This window comes from Kockiozyma suomiensis (genome assembly GCF_038497685.1).
Source record: "Kockiozyma suomiensis strain NRRL Y-17356 unplaced genomic scaffold V2V93scaffold_4, whole genome shotgun sequence".
NCBI classification, from domain to species: Eukaryota; Fungi; Ascomycota; class Lipomycetes; order Lipomycetales; family Lipomycetaceae; genus Kockiozyma; species Kockiozyma suomiensis.
In genome coordinates, this window is record NW_027117667.1 from 607,139 (window position 1) to 619,262 (window position 12,124).

The 12,124-nt window shown below is 43.8% G+C and overlaps 5 protein-coding genes and 1 non-coding gene across 6 annotated transcripts; 3 read left to right on the forward strand and 3 right to left on the reverse strand.

The window, feature by feature from the left end:
- Positions 1 to 124: 124 nt before the first annotated feature.
- On the reverse strand, positions 125 to 409 carry V2V93DRAFT_322208 (dolichol phosphate-mannose biosynthesis regulatory; the record flags this gene model as incomplete). Its single annotated transcript, XM_066907393.1, has 2 exons — positions 125 to 286; positions 341 to 409. 2 exons carry the CDS (start codon positions 407 to 409, stop codon positions 125 to 127), a joined length of 231 nt encoding a protein of 76 aa, XP_066767032.1.
- An 812-nt stretch (positions 410 to 1,221) lies between these two features.
- On the forward strand, positions 1,222 to 2,251 carry V2V93DRAFT_366692 (uncharacterized protein). The gene has a single exon (XM_066909378.1). The coding sequence runs from the start codon at positions 1,680 to 1,682 to the stop codon at positions 1,977 to 1,979; it is 300 nt and encodes a 99-aa protein (XP_066767033.1). The 5' UTR covers positions 1,222 to 1,679; the 3' UTR covers positions 1,980 to 2,251.
- A 286-nt stretch (positions 2,252 to 2,537) lies between these two features.
- V2V93DRAFT_366695 (uncharacterized protein) lies at positions 2,538 to 5,462 on the forward strand. Its single transcript, XM_066909379.1, has 3 exons — positions 2,538 to 2,977; positions 3,035 to 3,810; positions 3,881 to 5,462. The coding sequence occupies exons 1-3, from the start codon at positions 2,703 to 2,705 to the stop codon at positions 5,152 to 5,154; spliced, it is 2,325 nt and encodes a 774-aa protein (XP_066767034.1). The 5' UTR covers positions 2,538 to 2,702; the 3' UTR covers positions 5,155 to 5,462.
- A 464-nt stretch (positions 5,463 to 5,926) lies between these two features.
- On the reverse strand, positions 5,927 to 7,113 carry V2V93DRAFT_321904 (uncharacterized protein; the record flags this gene model as incomplete). The annotated part of the gene is made up of 3 exons (XM_066907378.1): positions 5,927 to 6,098; positions 6,141 to 6,816; positions 6,954 to 7,113. The coding sequence occupies 3 exons, from the start codon at positions 7,111 to 7,113 to the stop codon at positions 5,927 to 5,929; spliced, it is 1,008 nt and encodes a 335-aa protein (XP_066767035.1).
- A 1,893-nt stretch (positions 7,114 to 9,006) lies between these two features.
- On the reverse strand, positions 9,007 to 11,433 carry V2V93DRAFT_366701 (major facilitator superfamily domain-containing protein). Its single transcript, XM_066909380.1, has 3 exons — positions 10,627 to 11,433; positions 10,216 to 10,563; positions 9,007 to 10,155 (listed from the first exon to the last, which is right to left on the reverse strand). Exons 1-3 carry the CDS (start codon positions 10,983 to 10,985, stop codon positions 9,165 to 9,167), a joined length of 1,698 nt encoding a protein of 565 aa, XP_066767036.1. The 5' UTR covers positions 10,986 to 11,433; the 3' UTR covers positions 9,007 to 9,164.
- A 258-nt stretch (positions 11,434 to 11,691) lies between these two features.
- On the forward strand, positions 11,692 to 11,781 carry V2V93DRAFT_t18. Its single transcript has one exon. It is a non-coding gene; the product is annotated as a tRNA-Phe (tRNA).
- Positions 11,782 to 12,124: the final 343 nt, after the last annotated feature.

Sequence of the window (12,124 nt, forward strand, 5' to 3'; positions counted from 1 at the left end):
TGTCAAAACTAACACTATGAAAAATTCCAAAATTCCTAAAACTCCTGTAAAAATGCTGATTTGATAATATTCTGCTAGGACGATGTATGAGATGCCTTTCCATTCAACCACTAATAAGCAGTGACTACACACTCATGCGCGGTCGTTTACCATAGTTTATCATGGATACACCCAGAAAACTTCCCAGAGTTCCCATAATCAAAAGTAAAAGCACAACTGGAATCCGTACTGCCCAATCTCTAGAAGGGAAGAGTGTCTGTATTGGATGTGTGGTATCGACAAAAGGCTAGAATTGCATTAGTTTCTATATTTCGTACCGCATGCAAAGAGGGAAACTTACTATAACCAAAGTCCATATGGCGTAATACAAAAACGCAATAGTTGAAAGAAAAAAGATACTGATTGCCATTGGTCGTTCAGACAGGTCTTGATGCTGGCTTGAATTGCTCTGAGGTCTACGGCTTCGAGATGAGATCAAATGTTCAACTAGTCTAGTCTGATGCTTCCCCAACCCTATTGCCATTTACTGGCAGTTTCTTCCTTCACATGCGATTTGACTCTGTATCTGACAACATAAACAAGAAATCAAAAGATGGAGCTGACTTGCTGGTCTAATGCGGTGCAAATGGAAAAGGCTCTTAGCTGAGAATGTATAGGACGGATGCATACAGTAGCACGCGCTTACTGTAGCGCGCTATCCAGCTATTAAATAGCGCTATCGAATAATAAATGAGCAGTATTTGAATGTTATTTTTGGTATTAACAGTGTCAGATACATCTCAAACTCTTAGAAGTTAGCAATAATTCTCGATACTCGACAGCTGGAGCAGGTTGCGGGGTAGTCAGCTGGTTAGGTAGTGAAGAAGGAAATAAATAAATAACAGCCGGGTCCCAACACGCCGCCCGATTGCCAACCCTCGGGATCGCGTGCTCTTACCACACGCTCCTCTGTTTCCTTTTTCCATCTTGATATCGCCTCGTCTTTCTTGGCTAACTGCTTTGCAGAAGGGCTAATTGTTTAGAGATATTTCTTTTTTTCGTTGCTTTCATTTGCTATTTGTCAGATCGGTTCTATCTTGTTTTGATCGACCTGTGCGGTGATGATGCGTAGACATAATGACTGTCATTCGCACTCTGAATCGGCATTTGCTGGACGACTTGAATCTACTCAGAAATTTGAAGCATGTTGTCATTTTGGCTTTCTAACACAAATTTATATATAGATCAACATATCGCGACAAAGACAGCCTACTGCATCTCCCATCATTGCGTCATGTTCATTTTATTAGGTATCTCTAAATTGCTTGGCGATTTCTTTAATATATGAGTGTTGTATTACATTCAGGTTGTGATATTGATGTTTTCAGAGCAAATCCTCGTGCCGAGCACGCAATGGCTTTGTGCTGAGAAACAAACCGCATAATGTCTTTAATTTCTTGTTTAGTGTTTAGTAGTCGGATGTTTTCGGATATCAGATATTTTCTTGCATATGTTGCACTTTGAGTCGTGCAAGCCTGGGAAGTGTTAGCTGAGAGCGGATTAACTGTCTTTTTTTTTTATGTTGGCGCGATCTTCACAGTCTCTAACTGGATCATCGATCAAGACTGCTACTGAGCGATCGTTCCCCTATTGCCTCGAGCGAGTCACTACCAGGACAATTGAGAAACAAAAGCCAGGGGATGAGAAGGTTTGGTGTTAGAGGTAGTACAAAATATAAAGCGAGACGAGCTTTTTACGGTAATGGAAAAGTGATGGTTTTCTGCTTGGTTTTTTATACAGCATATCTTCCGACAAAAGATAAGAAGTGGTGTATTTGCGTTTACGTTCACTTGCATTTTGTGTATTTTAGGGAGTTTGCATTATCTTTTTCTTGCTCTGGTCCTTTGATGGAGTTTGAACTTTTATGTTTGGTTGTGAACTATCTTGGTGTTGGTGGCTATTTTCGTATACGGAAAAAAAAAGATATCTTTGGTAGTTAACTAGGGAGTTGGCAAGAGAAAAAAAGGATTTGGAAATGGAGTTTGGTGGATACAGCTTGGTATAGATATACAGGCGATGGGGCCTGTTTCTGGCGGTTGCTGGCTATGTCGATGGCATACTGTTCGACAAGACGTAATTCCGCGTTCTGCAAAGGTAAGTTGCATAACATCCTATCTGCTTTTATTTCTGAATTCGAACTGGGTCCAAAGTATATGTTTGTCGTCAATAATCATCACACGGTCGCAAATCAATAGTATGTTTATTATACCACTTCATTGTTGATGGTAGATTGTATATATGTAGAAAAGTAGACTTGCGACAGGCTCCCCTCTTTATTTGGGAATTCCACTAAATTGGATTCAAACTCCAGCAATTAATTCCCTTTGTATATATGCCTAAACCAATTGCCATATACATTAGAAAACACGAAGAAACATGAGAGACCTTAAGTACACTGTCTATATGACGTAGCTAGTTGTCTATTAACCTGATTATACAAAACCCTTATCTTTACTACTAGCGATGCGATGCTTTACACTGACCAGGCTGAATTGAAACGCGTAAACATCAGCCTTTTTCCCCACCATCGTCGTGCAAGCAAGATACTAAATTACTGGTCAACTTTTTTTGTCAATTGACAATTAGGTGACAAAAACTTTGCTGAGCCTGTAGCAGCATTATTAAATTATAATATTTGCTGTCTTTTTTGTGAATCGGAAACAATGGCACAAGTCTTCTCACGATTGGCAAATAGTTGGAAGCAGCGCTCATGGTCGCTTTTTTCCAAGTCGACGCTTTCTGGCAGTCTTGTTCTCATTAGTCTTTGCCTTTTTGTGTCGCAGCTTGGGATTATTTTTTCCAATTGGCGTGTGGATCCACCTGTTGACCTGGCGCCTGAACTGGATCCTGAGACTGCTGAAATGGCTAAGGCTATTCTGTCTGATCTGGCTAGCTCTTCTGTCGGTTTTGTCCCTGGTCTCTCTACCTCTATTTTGGAGTACGTGCATCTTATTTATACTAATTTGACGACAAAGCTGACTTTTTCAAATAACAGGTGTCAAGCTTACTTGCAGCACCATGCGCCAGAGCTATCGATCTCTGAACAACTCCGTTCCTGTATGCCGCCCATCACTGACTTTGAGCAGCAAACTGAGACTCGTCCCCTTTTTGAAATTGTTGCAAATACTCTGTTTTACACTACAGCTTTATCTGTGGTAGCCTATTGCTGTATCGCACTTCTGTATAGTCACGATGTGTCTGAAGTATTCACCCGTCTGTTGTCGATGATTCATACCACGATTGCTGCCGATGTCGACTTTAACGAGCCAGAGGATTTGATTCCTGACGAATTTGATATACCCATTGCTTCACTTCCTGCTAATGAATCTGTGATTTCGGATACCGGGGATGTTCCTGAGCCGTCGACTGTGTCTGTGCCTTCCCAGAAAACGGAATTGCTTGAGTCTGCTCCTGTTTCTCAACCTGCGCCCGTGGCCCAGATCGTGCCGCAGCGTCCCACTGCTCTAATTGATGAAGAACATGTGCGGGCTATTGCTCTTGCTAGCTCTGCAGCTACAGCTGAGCTATCGAATGCGCTCTTGCGTCAACTTCAGGTAGGCTTGCAAGGCAATAATCGAGAGATCGAGCTTTTGAAAGGGAAAATTATGGAAGTTGCGCAAACTGCGAAGTCTGACTCGAGAAACCTGCAAGGACGACTTAATAGAGGTGGCGATGTTAGACGTGAGCTTGAGAAGTTAAAAGAGGCTACGGGACGCTTGTGGCAGTGGGTGTACCAATTGTCGCAAGATTTACAATTAGCGAATTTTGATCGTAACTACTCATATTTTCTTTATTTATTTATTTTAGATTCACGAATGCTAACTTAAGCTCCGCGATATAGCTTCTCAATATCCGGCTGATTACTATGGAGCTTTTGAAGCTGAACCTTCCGCTCGTACAACAGCTCTCAATGGATCGCCAAAATCCCAACAAGGAAATAAATGCATTCTTACTATCGATGGAGTGCAATTTGATTTGGGAACTGCTACTGGTCGCGAACAATGGAATGAGTATTTAGCTGCGCGTAATGTCGCAACCACAATGTCTCAGGACCAGATGATGCCGGATGACAAGTACGTGCAGGATCAGTATATGGAGCATTACAATGCATATATTCAGCAACAGCAACACGAGCAACAGAGTCAAAGTCAGCATGAAAACTTGCAGATGGCGTCGCAGTCGCAGATGAAGCGAGAAACTATGGGCACTTCTAGAAGCTCCGATGAGGCAAAGTACTTCGAGATTGCGCTTTCCGATAACTCTAATGAGGACTTGATGTCTTCTGATGACGAGGAGAAGACCGCCGCAGCTTTGCAGCGTCCTCCACTTAGCATCGACACGTCTATGTCTACTACCGGGTACCAAATTCGGGGATTAGCTAATAAAGAGCTGTCATCCGGGACTACTAGTGCTGTCTCAAACCCATCAACCGGACCAACCACCACCTCGACAGGGAGTCCACTCCAATCGCTAGCTTCGTCTGAGGTGAGCACCGAAAGAGTCAGAATGCAGGCGAGTAACCCAGTTATTCTTGCTGCGTCTAATTACGCTATGCGCAATCTTGACAAGGCCTCATTCGATGCCCGCAAAGTTTGGGATGCATCCGATCACGCAGCTACACGCATGCGGCAATATCAGCGCAGTGCTTCAGGAAGCGATGTTCCAGATGTGCTCATGTCGGCGCATAGTGGGATAGAGATTCAGATGCCGGCATCGTCGTCGCTGATGGCGGCGACCAAGGTGCGGGATACGCAGAGTGTTCCAGTATCCCCGTTTACTACCGGAAGCGCGGTGCTACCTCGTGTACGACCTCAACACCAGCCATCGTCTCCTACAACTGATGATAAACGTATTGGATTGCAGCCGTCTATGCAGCCTTTGAAACAACACAATATGCAGCAGTCGTCGACAACCACACAGTCCACCACCGGCGGTAACAAAAATAATCCGGCGAAGCGGCATCATTATAATACAGGAGCATCACCGATAACGAATAAGAAGCACCTGAATAACTCTATGCGTAACGGCGCAGCAAGAAGCCCATCGCCTACGGGTGAGAGATCGAAGACGGGTTGGGCGAATACTGCGAGCAATGCTCAAACTGCGCAGCATTAAAAATTGTTGTAGATTCTCCTTTTTTTTTTTTTTAAGAATATTTTTATTGTTCAAGTCGTTGGGATCAGTTTCAAACAAACATCTGTGTATATTTTATTTTCAGCCGACTGAAGTTTGCTTCCAAGCGTGGAATATGAATATGGAATTTGCTGGTACATAAAATACCTAATAAGAATGAAGATCTCTCATTAATGCCTACAAAATCTTTTTTTTATTTAATTTTTATTTTCTCTTAAAAGTTTAAGAGAGGAGTCGCTTTTTTAATATTATTCCCATATCCTTGAAAGAAGAAACAGCAAATGTGTGTCAACTTATCAAAAAAAAAAAAAAAAAAAAGCATAACCGATTTTATCAAACAACAAAAAGCTACCTCGTCACGATTTTTCAAAAGCAAGAAGTAGCGAGAGTGAGGTCGAGGTACATTACAAATAAGATCCTTTTCCGCATATATTCTTAAACCGTGAAAACTTTTGATAATACCTAGACCCAAAAACGATGAACGCGAAAGCAAGCACACACATGAAAAAAAGTAGAAACAATGATTAAACTTCGTGTACAAGTAATTTGAAAAGCAAGTTATTATTAAACCAATTCACACGTATGCGTAGACGTATGTGAAGGAACCCAAAGAAGAGAGAACTTTTGCGAAACAAATTTTTTAAAGCCCACCCAAACAGAAGAAAAAAAAAAATCGAAAACCATCAGGCTAGCAGAAATCCTTGAAATGAGAAAATGAAAAAGAATTCAGAGTTAAAAAAAAGGGAAGATACGCCTACAAAAGCATATCTCCAACCATAACGCCCAAGCCAACCATTTCCCTGCCCTTTCCCGTGACAAAACTTCTCCGCTTGAGTCCATAAACAGAAGGAGCAGAAGCGGTACGTTTCAGCGTCGAGATATTCCTGCGCTTACCGTTATTCAATAGTTGAGCTTTTGAGGCAGAGCTCATATTGCTCGCAATAGGAATCTTTGGATTCGCTGATGACTGCTTGATTGGCTTTGAGATTCCGCTGACTGTGGTAGCCGGCATTGGAGTCTCATCTTGCAGGGCACGCTCGGCGGTGGCACGGTTGAGGTATCCACAGATAGGGATAGTCATGTATCTATCAATCCAGAATTTTGAGTTGGACAGCGCGATGCTGTTGTCTATGACGTTATTGACGTCCAGGTATTGCTCGAGCAGAGCGTCAACATTGGTGGTTGATCCAGAAGTAGAAGAGACGGTGGCCAAGGATGAGAGAGGAGACGGGCCATGGGTAGAAGGCAGACGGTGCTGCTTAGGAAGCACTGGTGAGGCCGAAGGCTGGCGGGCTGGTGAGATGGGCTGGGCGTACAAGGTACGGTCGGTCCACTGACCGATAGCTGGTCCCACAGCCTCAATCCCCAGAGGCATGACCTGAGAAGGAGACGAACTGCGAGCAGCAGAAGGTGAAGGAGGAAATAGAGCTTTACTGTTCTTCTGAACGGGAAGAGTCTCCTCGTCGGTCGTCAAACCGTCGTCGTCCTCGGCACTATTGAACATAGCAACGGCGGAGACCGAGTCAGAAGCAATGACAGGACCATCAAAAGGGAAATCAAGAGATTCCAGGCTGTCAGAGGCAGATAGAGGAGGGGTGAAGAGGTTAAACAAGTCGCTAGCCTCCTCGGGGGAAGATACGGGCTCTGGGATAAAACATATTAGCGGCAAGAACAAAACAAAGGCGTCGGAGTTCGACACGCGAGTGGCCGGGCAGAGTCGATACAAAGAGCAAGAAATACTCAACTGCCTTGATGAATAAACAGCTTGAGGAAAAACATACCAATAGCGTCGTCGAGGGTGGGGAAGTCGGAGCGGAAGCGCTTTGAGGGCGAGTAATCTAGCTCAGGAGTGCTAATGGCGCTGGGGGACTCGCTGAAAGCAAAATCAAAGAAGCGGTCGTCAGAGTCGGCCGCGCGGGCTCGTTTTAAGCAGTTGTCCATGCCGTACGAGGATAAACAGGAAAAAGAATAGCGAGGGAGGAGGAAGAGGAAGAGGAAGAGGGCAGAATAGAGAGGCAGAAAGGAATATTTAGGGGGGCCCGAGCAGAGCAGGCGGCGAATGGGCGTCACAGCGATTTGAAAAACAAAATTATTCGGTCATCGCGAAGGCTCTTTTGTGCTGCCGTCGGTGCCTACTTGGGTGTTGATTGACTGTCGGCGCTCGCCAAACATTGTAAAACATATTTAACAACCGGATTAGTCTAACTGAAAAGATATTTACATATTTTATTATTATTTTGCAATCAAGCAGCAGCGCGAGCGGAATAGAGAGAAGTTGGAGAACAGAGCGTGAAGTACAATAACCAGCTGCCTAAGGGAATTCGAGATGACACTAACCCCGAAGAAGACTAGGCTTGAGCCTGCTCGCCGCTGTTTGGCGATACCAAATATCCAAGAAGGGTCTGGTGCCGTCAGATGTGCTTAGACAGAGGCCTTGGTTTGCCACCGAAAGCAGCGCGGCTCGGTCTCGTCTCGTTCTTAGGTTGACTGCTACGCTATGATATCACACTGCTATCGGCAAACGTATTCAATCTCCGAGCCTCTGCGGGTGGAAATCATCACACTTTTGCTCGCAGCTCTTGCAAGCATTTGCAGGCATTTGCCGGATGTTTTCGGAGAAAGCTGCTGTCTACACGCGACTTGTTTCCGCCAGCAGCTTGCTCTGCAGCTCGGGCCATAGCTGCGCAGACCCCAAACCCGACCTCTCCATTTGGCGATACCGTCTTCAGGCAACTCGAGCCCAGCATTGCTTTGATACCGTGTCGGGTAGCGTAGAATACTTACGCAGTTGCGCAGTCTGATTGCCTTTATTTCACTCCTGATCATAGGCTGGCTATATCGCCGACTACATCATAGAGGTGGCACGTACATCATCTGCTTAGTTTTTACAATCTCATCTCCTGTCTTTCTCTTGCGCGACAAGTGCCACCCACTTTACTCTGTCTGGCATCTAATTCCCGCTATCTTGCTGCTACTTTATTTGTCGCGCGATTGGCAAATATCTATCTATCTAGAGTCCGCCGCATCTCTTGAGCGATCTCTTTTATCTGCATCGCGGCCGACGTCACATTTCTTCTGTCGCGACCGCTCATCGGCGTCAGTAACGTCACACCTCTCATCACACTTCTCTAATCAATCAGTCAACCCCTCACAAATTAATTCTCTACATCACCATCTCATAATAATACAATCATAATTAATCGTCTGCCCGTTAATTGTAGCACTAGCGCTCTCTCTGTCTTAGTTTAGCGTCTGAGATCTCAAACCTTAATCTTAATATATGCGGCCCCTGAAAATTTATTAGACTTTTACAAAAAAAAAAAAGATTTTTAATTTTTTTCATGAATTCGGGCACCTGTAATTGGGCAGCTTGCCTTGCCACCGTCCATCCTAGTTCCCGTCTACTTTATGATTTGTAGAACTGTAGACATTGCAAAATCGATAAGATCGTGAATGATAAGATGACCAGTAGTCTATATGCTATCGTCTATATGCTGTAGTCTTCGTTAGATATCATCACCAGTTAAATTTTTGACTTTTTTGTGGCATGTTATGCTAGATTTGTACATAATCAAAGATCTTTTTCCAATTTCCGCGGAGATAAAAACAAATAAAAATAAATGAAGGCCGCAAAACAGGTATCAAAAATCTCTAGGTATTTCTGCGCACCCTATTTCACATAAATAAATCTGTCTTGGATTGTCAGCAGCAGCTTCTCGTCCAAGAGCGGACTTTGCTTGGTGGGAGCGTTTATCTATTCTTGCGCAGCTGAAAACTTCAATCTCTGCACTTGCCTCTCCTTTAGGTGTAGTGTAAACAACTGCTCATCAGTGCTTGTCTTAGATTGCGCCGCACGTTTTATTCATATTATCTAACATCGCATATATATCTAGGGAAAGCAAGAGAAAAATTACACCTCTTATGTATCTTCACTCCGTATTGTTGATATACAACATCCTTGTTGACACACAGCTCACACACAGTCACTGCATCTAATAAATGAATCTAAAACCGGTTCTACCATCTAGCCCATCAACAACACCTCCCCTTTCGAGTTTCTTATTCAACTTCATCAACCTGCTCTTCAACACCGTAGCAGCGATGATTCCAGACACTGCAAAAAGACCACAGATCGAAAGACCGAGATAGAACTGAGGCTCGCTACCAACGTAGAAAAAATATGGTACTATAATATTCGGAACATTTCCACCAATATTCACAACTCCAACTGCTGCCGCGCGCTTAATTGGCGGACGCGGAACAGTTGAAGCCATCCATGCAAACCCTAATGACCAAGAATTGTAATTTTGTAACATCAATAGCATCGACAAGTACCGCCAAAACGTCTCCTGTGTCAACAAGGAGACAATGATTCCTATAATCGCAAGGCTAGGGCCCCAGATCATATGCAGGAATCGCTCACCGTGCTTATCAGAATGAAAGCTATTCCACACAGATGTCACCGAGCAAAGCAACCATGGTGGAGCTGTCAAAAGTAAAGTTTTGGCCTGACTGTATCCTAGTGATCCAACAATAGTAGGAAACACAGTATTGATTCCTCCCATCATTGCCAAACTGAATTGCATCCACACTATTATCAATACTTTCTCATCCACCAACGCCATATACAATCCAGAAAGAGCAGACCGAGTTCTGGATTTTGGTTGCTCTACTTCTTCACCGTAGTCGTCGTCAGGTGCAGCAGCAGTGGCGGCAGCATCATCATCATGTTGACCGACATCATTAATCATTCGCAAAACGCCAAGCAGTCTCTCCTCTTTTGTTAGCCATTTAGTAGTAGCGGGTAAGTTTGGGAGAATTGGCATGGCAATTAGTGCTACTATTACAGTTACCGTACCCTCCAGTAGGAAAAGCCAACGCCATGCGGCAAGTCCTAACACGCCATCCAGATTCTCCAAGACACCGTACGCGACAAACCCAGAGAAGGCGCCCGAAATCCAAGAGCCGCAAACAAAAATTGCACTGCATCATACAGTTAGTGTATATTTAGATAACGGAAAAAAATCAAAACAAACTACTCACGATCTCTTCGCAATCTCATACTTTGTATACCAGCACGATAAATAAAATACAACTCCGGGATAGAATGCTGCCTCTGCGAATCCAATTAAGAGTCGAATAATTATAAGCGAGTGATAGCCTTTTACAAACGCCGTCCATAATGAAAGCATTCCCCAGATTGCCATGGCAGAGGGTAGGTAAATTGACGGTTTTCCAATCTTTCCTAAAAGTAAATTTGAGGGGACTTGCATGAGTGTATATGGAATGAACAAGATAGCGACAGCTGTTGAGTACTGCGTGCTGTTTAGGCTAAGATCTTCCATTAACGTGCCTAGCTTGGCTGCGGCAATGTTGTTTCGATCAAGATAGCTGTATATCTAATTGTTAGTACGAGCCTTCTCCGATTGCTCAAGATTGCACAAGTACTCTTACTTTAGCATGTACATGGTAATGACGACAGGTAAAATAGCATAGTCAATTTTCCGCTTAAACGCGCGCTCCATCTCTTCTCTCGCCGGCGATCCAGCGGCCGGTAATACAACATCTCTAAACTGACCGCCATGTAGTGTCGACAAGTCAACCTCGACCTCAGCAATATTCCCCATAGTCGTGAATCGCTTCACGTCTTCGTCAGTAACACCAGATGCGGCAAGAAGAGGCACAGAATCAATCGCATCATCGTCGTCATTGCTCACAAGGACAGGTGATGCAGTGGTGAACGCGCGACCAGACTCAGCCTGGAGAGGGTCTAACGACCGAACTGGGTGAACAGTGCTCTCTTCATGCGCCATTCTAACCTTGAATGAAATCTAGCTGTGCGATGGAGACTTTACGGCTTTTGCGAGGTGGCATCAATAAAAGAGCTGATAACCTTGACAGCAATAGCTCGTAGCACGACTTCAATAATTGAGAGCAAGTAAAGGCGACCGGCCAAAACAAATCCAGGCTAGGCGGCGGTTCAAATATGGCAATCTATCCCCCAGTATCCCAACAAGGGCCTGGCTATCAAGACTGTGGAGTTAAGGGCTTTGTAGCGTCGCGGTATCGTGCCGTGGGATGGCGGGATTGAGGCCGATCTACGGCATTATTTCCTTATGGATCTGAAATATATGTTGCATGCGAGTTCTACTCTACTTCATTCTCCGGCTGTAGATCAATATGGTAACAACTGGTTGGGGGATATTTCACAAGCAATAAATACAAATAGAAATTCAAAAAAAAGAAAGGAGGCAGATATATGAGGGGAAAAGGGAAAAGGGAAAAAGAGAAGGGCAAGACTACATCACTATTCATAAGAGTCTTTAAATATTTCCGCAATAGTAGCTGCATTAGTAAAATGCGTTCATCAGAGCAGGAAGCATTTCTTTTTTTTTTTTTTGATCAAATAATCATATCAATTATCTGTGAAATGACTTTGCAGATACAAAAGCAGAATTCAGTGTTAGTCATCTGTTTTAACGCCATAGTGACTCAGAAAAGTCTTTTTCGCAGAGAAATGCGGGCTTAGCTCAGTTGGGAGAGCGTCAGACTGAAGTTACACTTCGGTTGTTAATCTGAAGGTCCTGTGTTCGATCCACAGAGATCGCATTCTTAATTTTTTTGTAGAGCCATTTTCTGTTACTGTATTCCAATTTTATTTTTTGGTTCGATTTGCATGGAGTCCAAAAATGTGACTGAGTTGTTCTTAGTGAGTTTGTTAAAGCGGAGGAGAAGCAATGTCTCGAAGCAATAGATGCTTGAGACCGAGCATACTCTTAGTTTTTAATCTCGCAAATCCATCGATCACCAACAGGAAGAGGTTTGCGATTAAGTTATCTCCAGATTATTTCCCGTCTCGTACTACAACGAGGAGTTTCTGCGGTTGTGAATTTAAGAAAAATTAGAAAAAGGTGCCCGGTGACCGCCTACGAATAGATCAGGTACGGGAAGC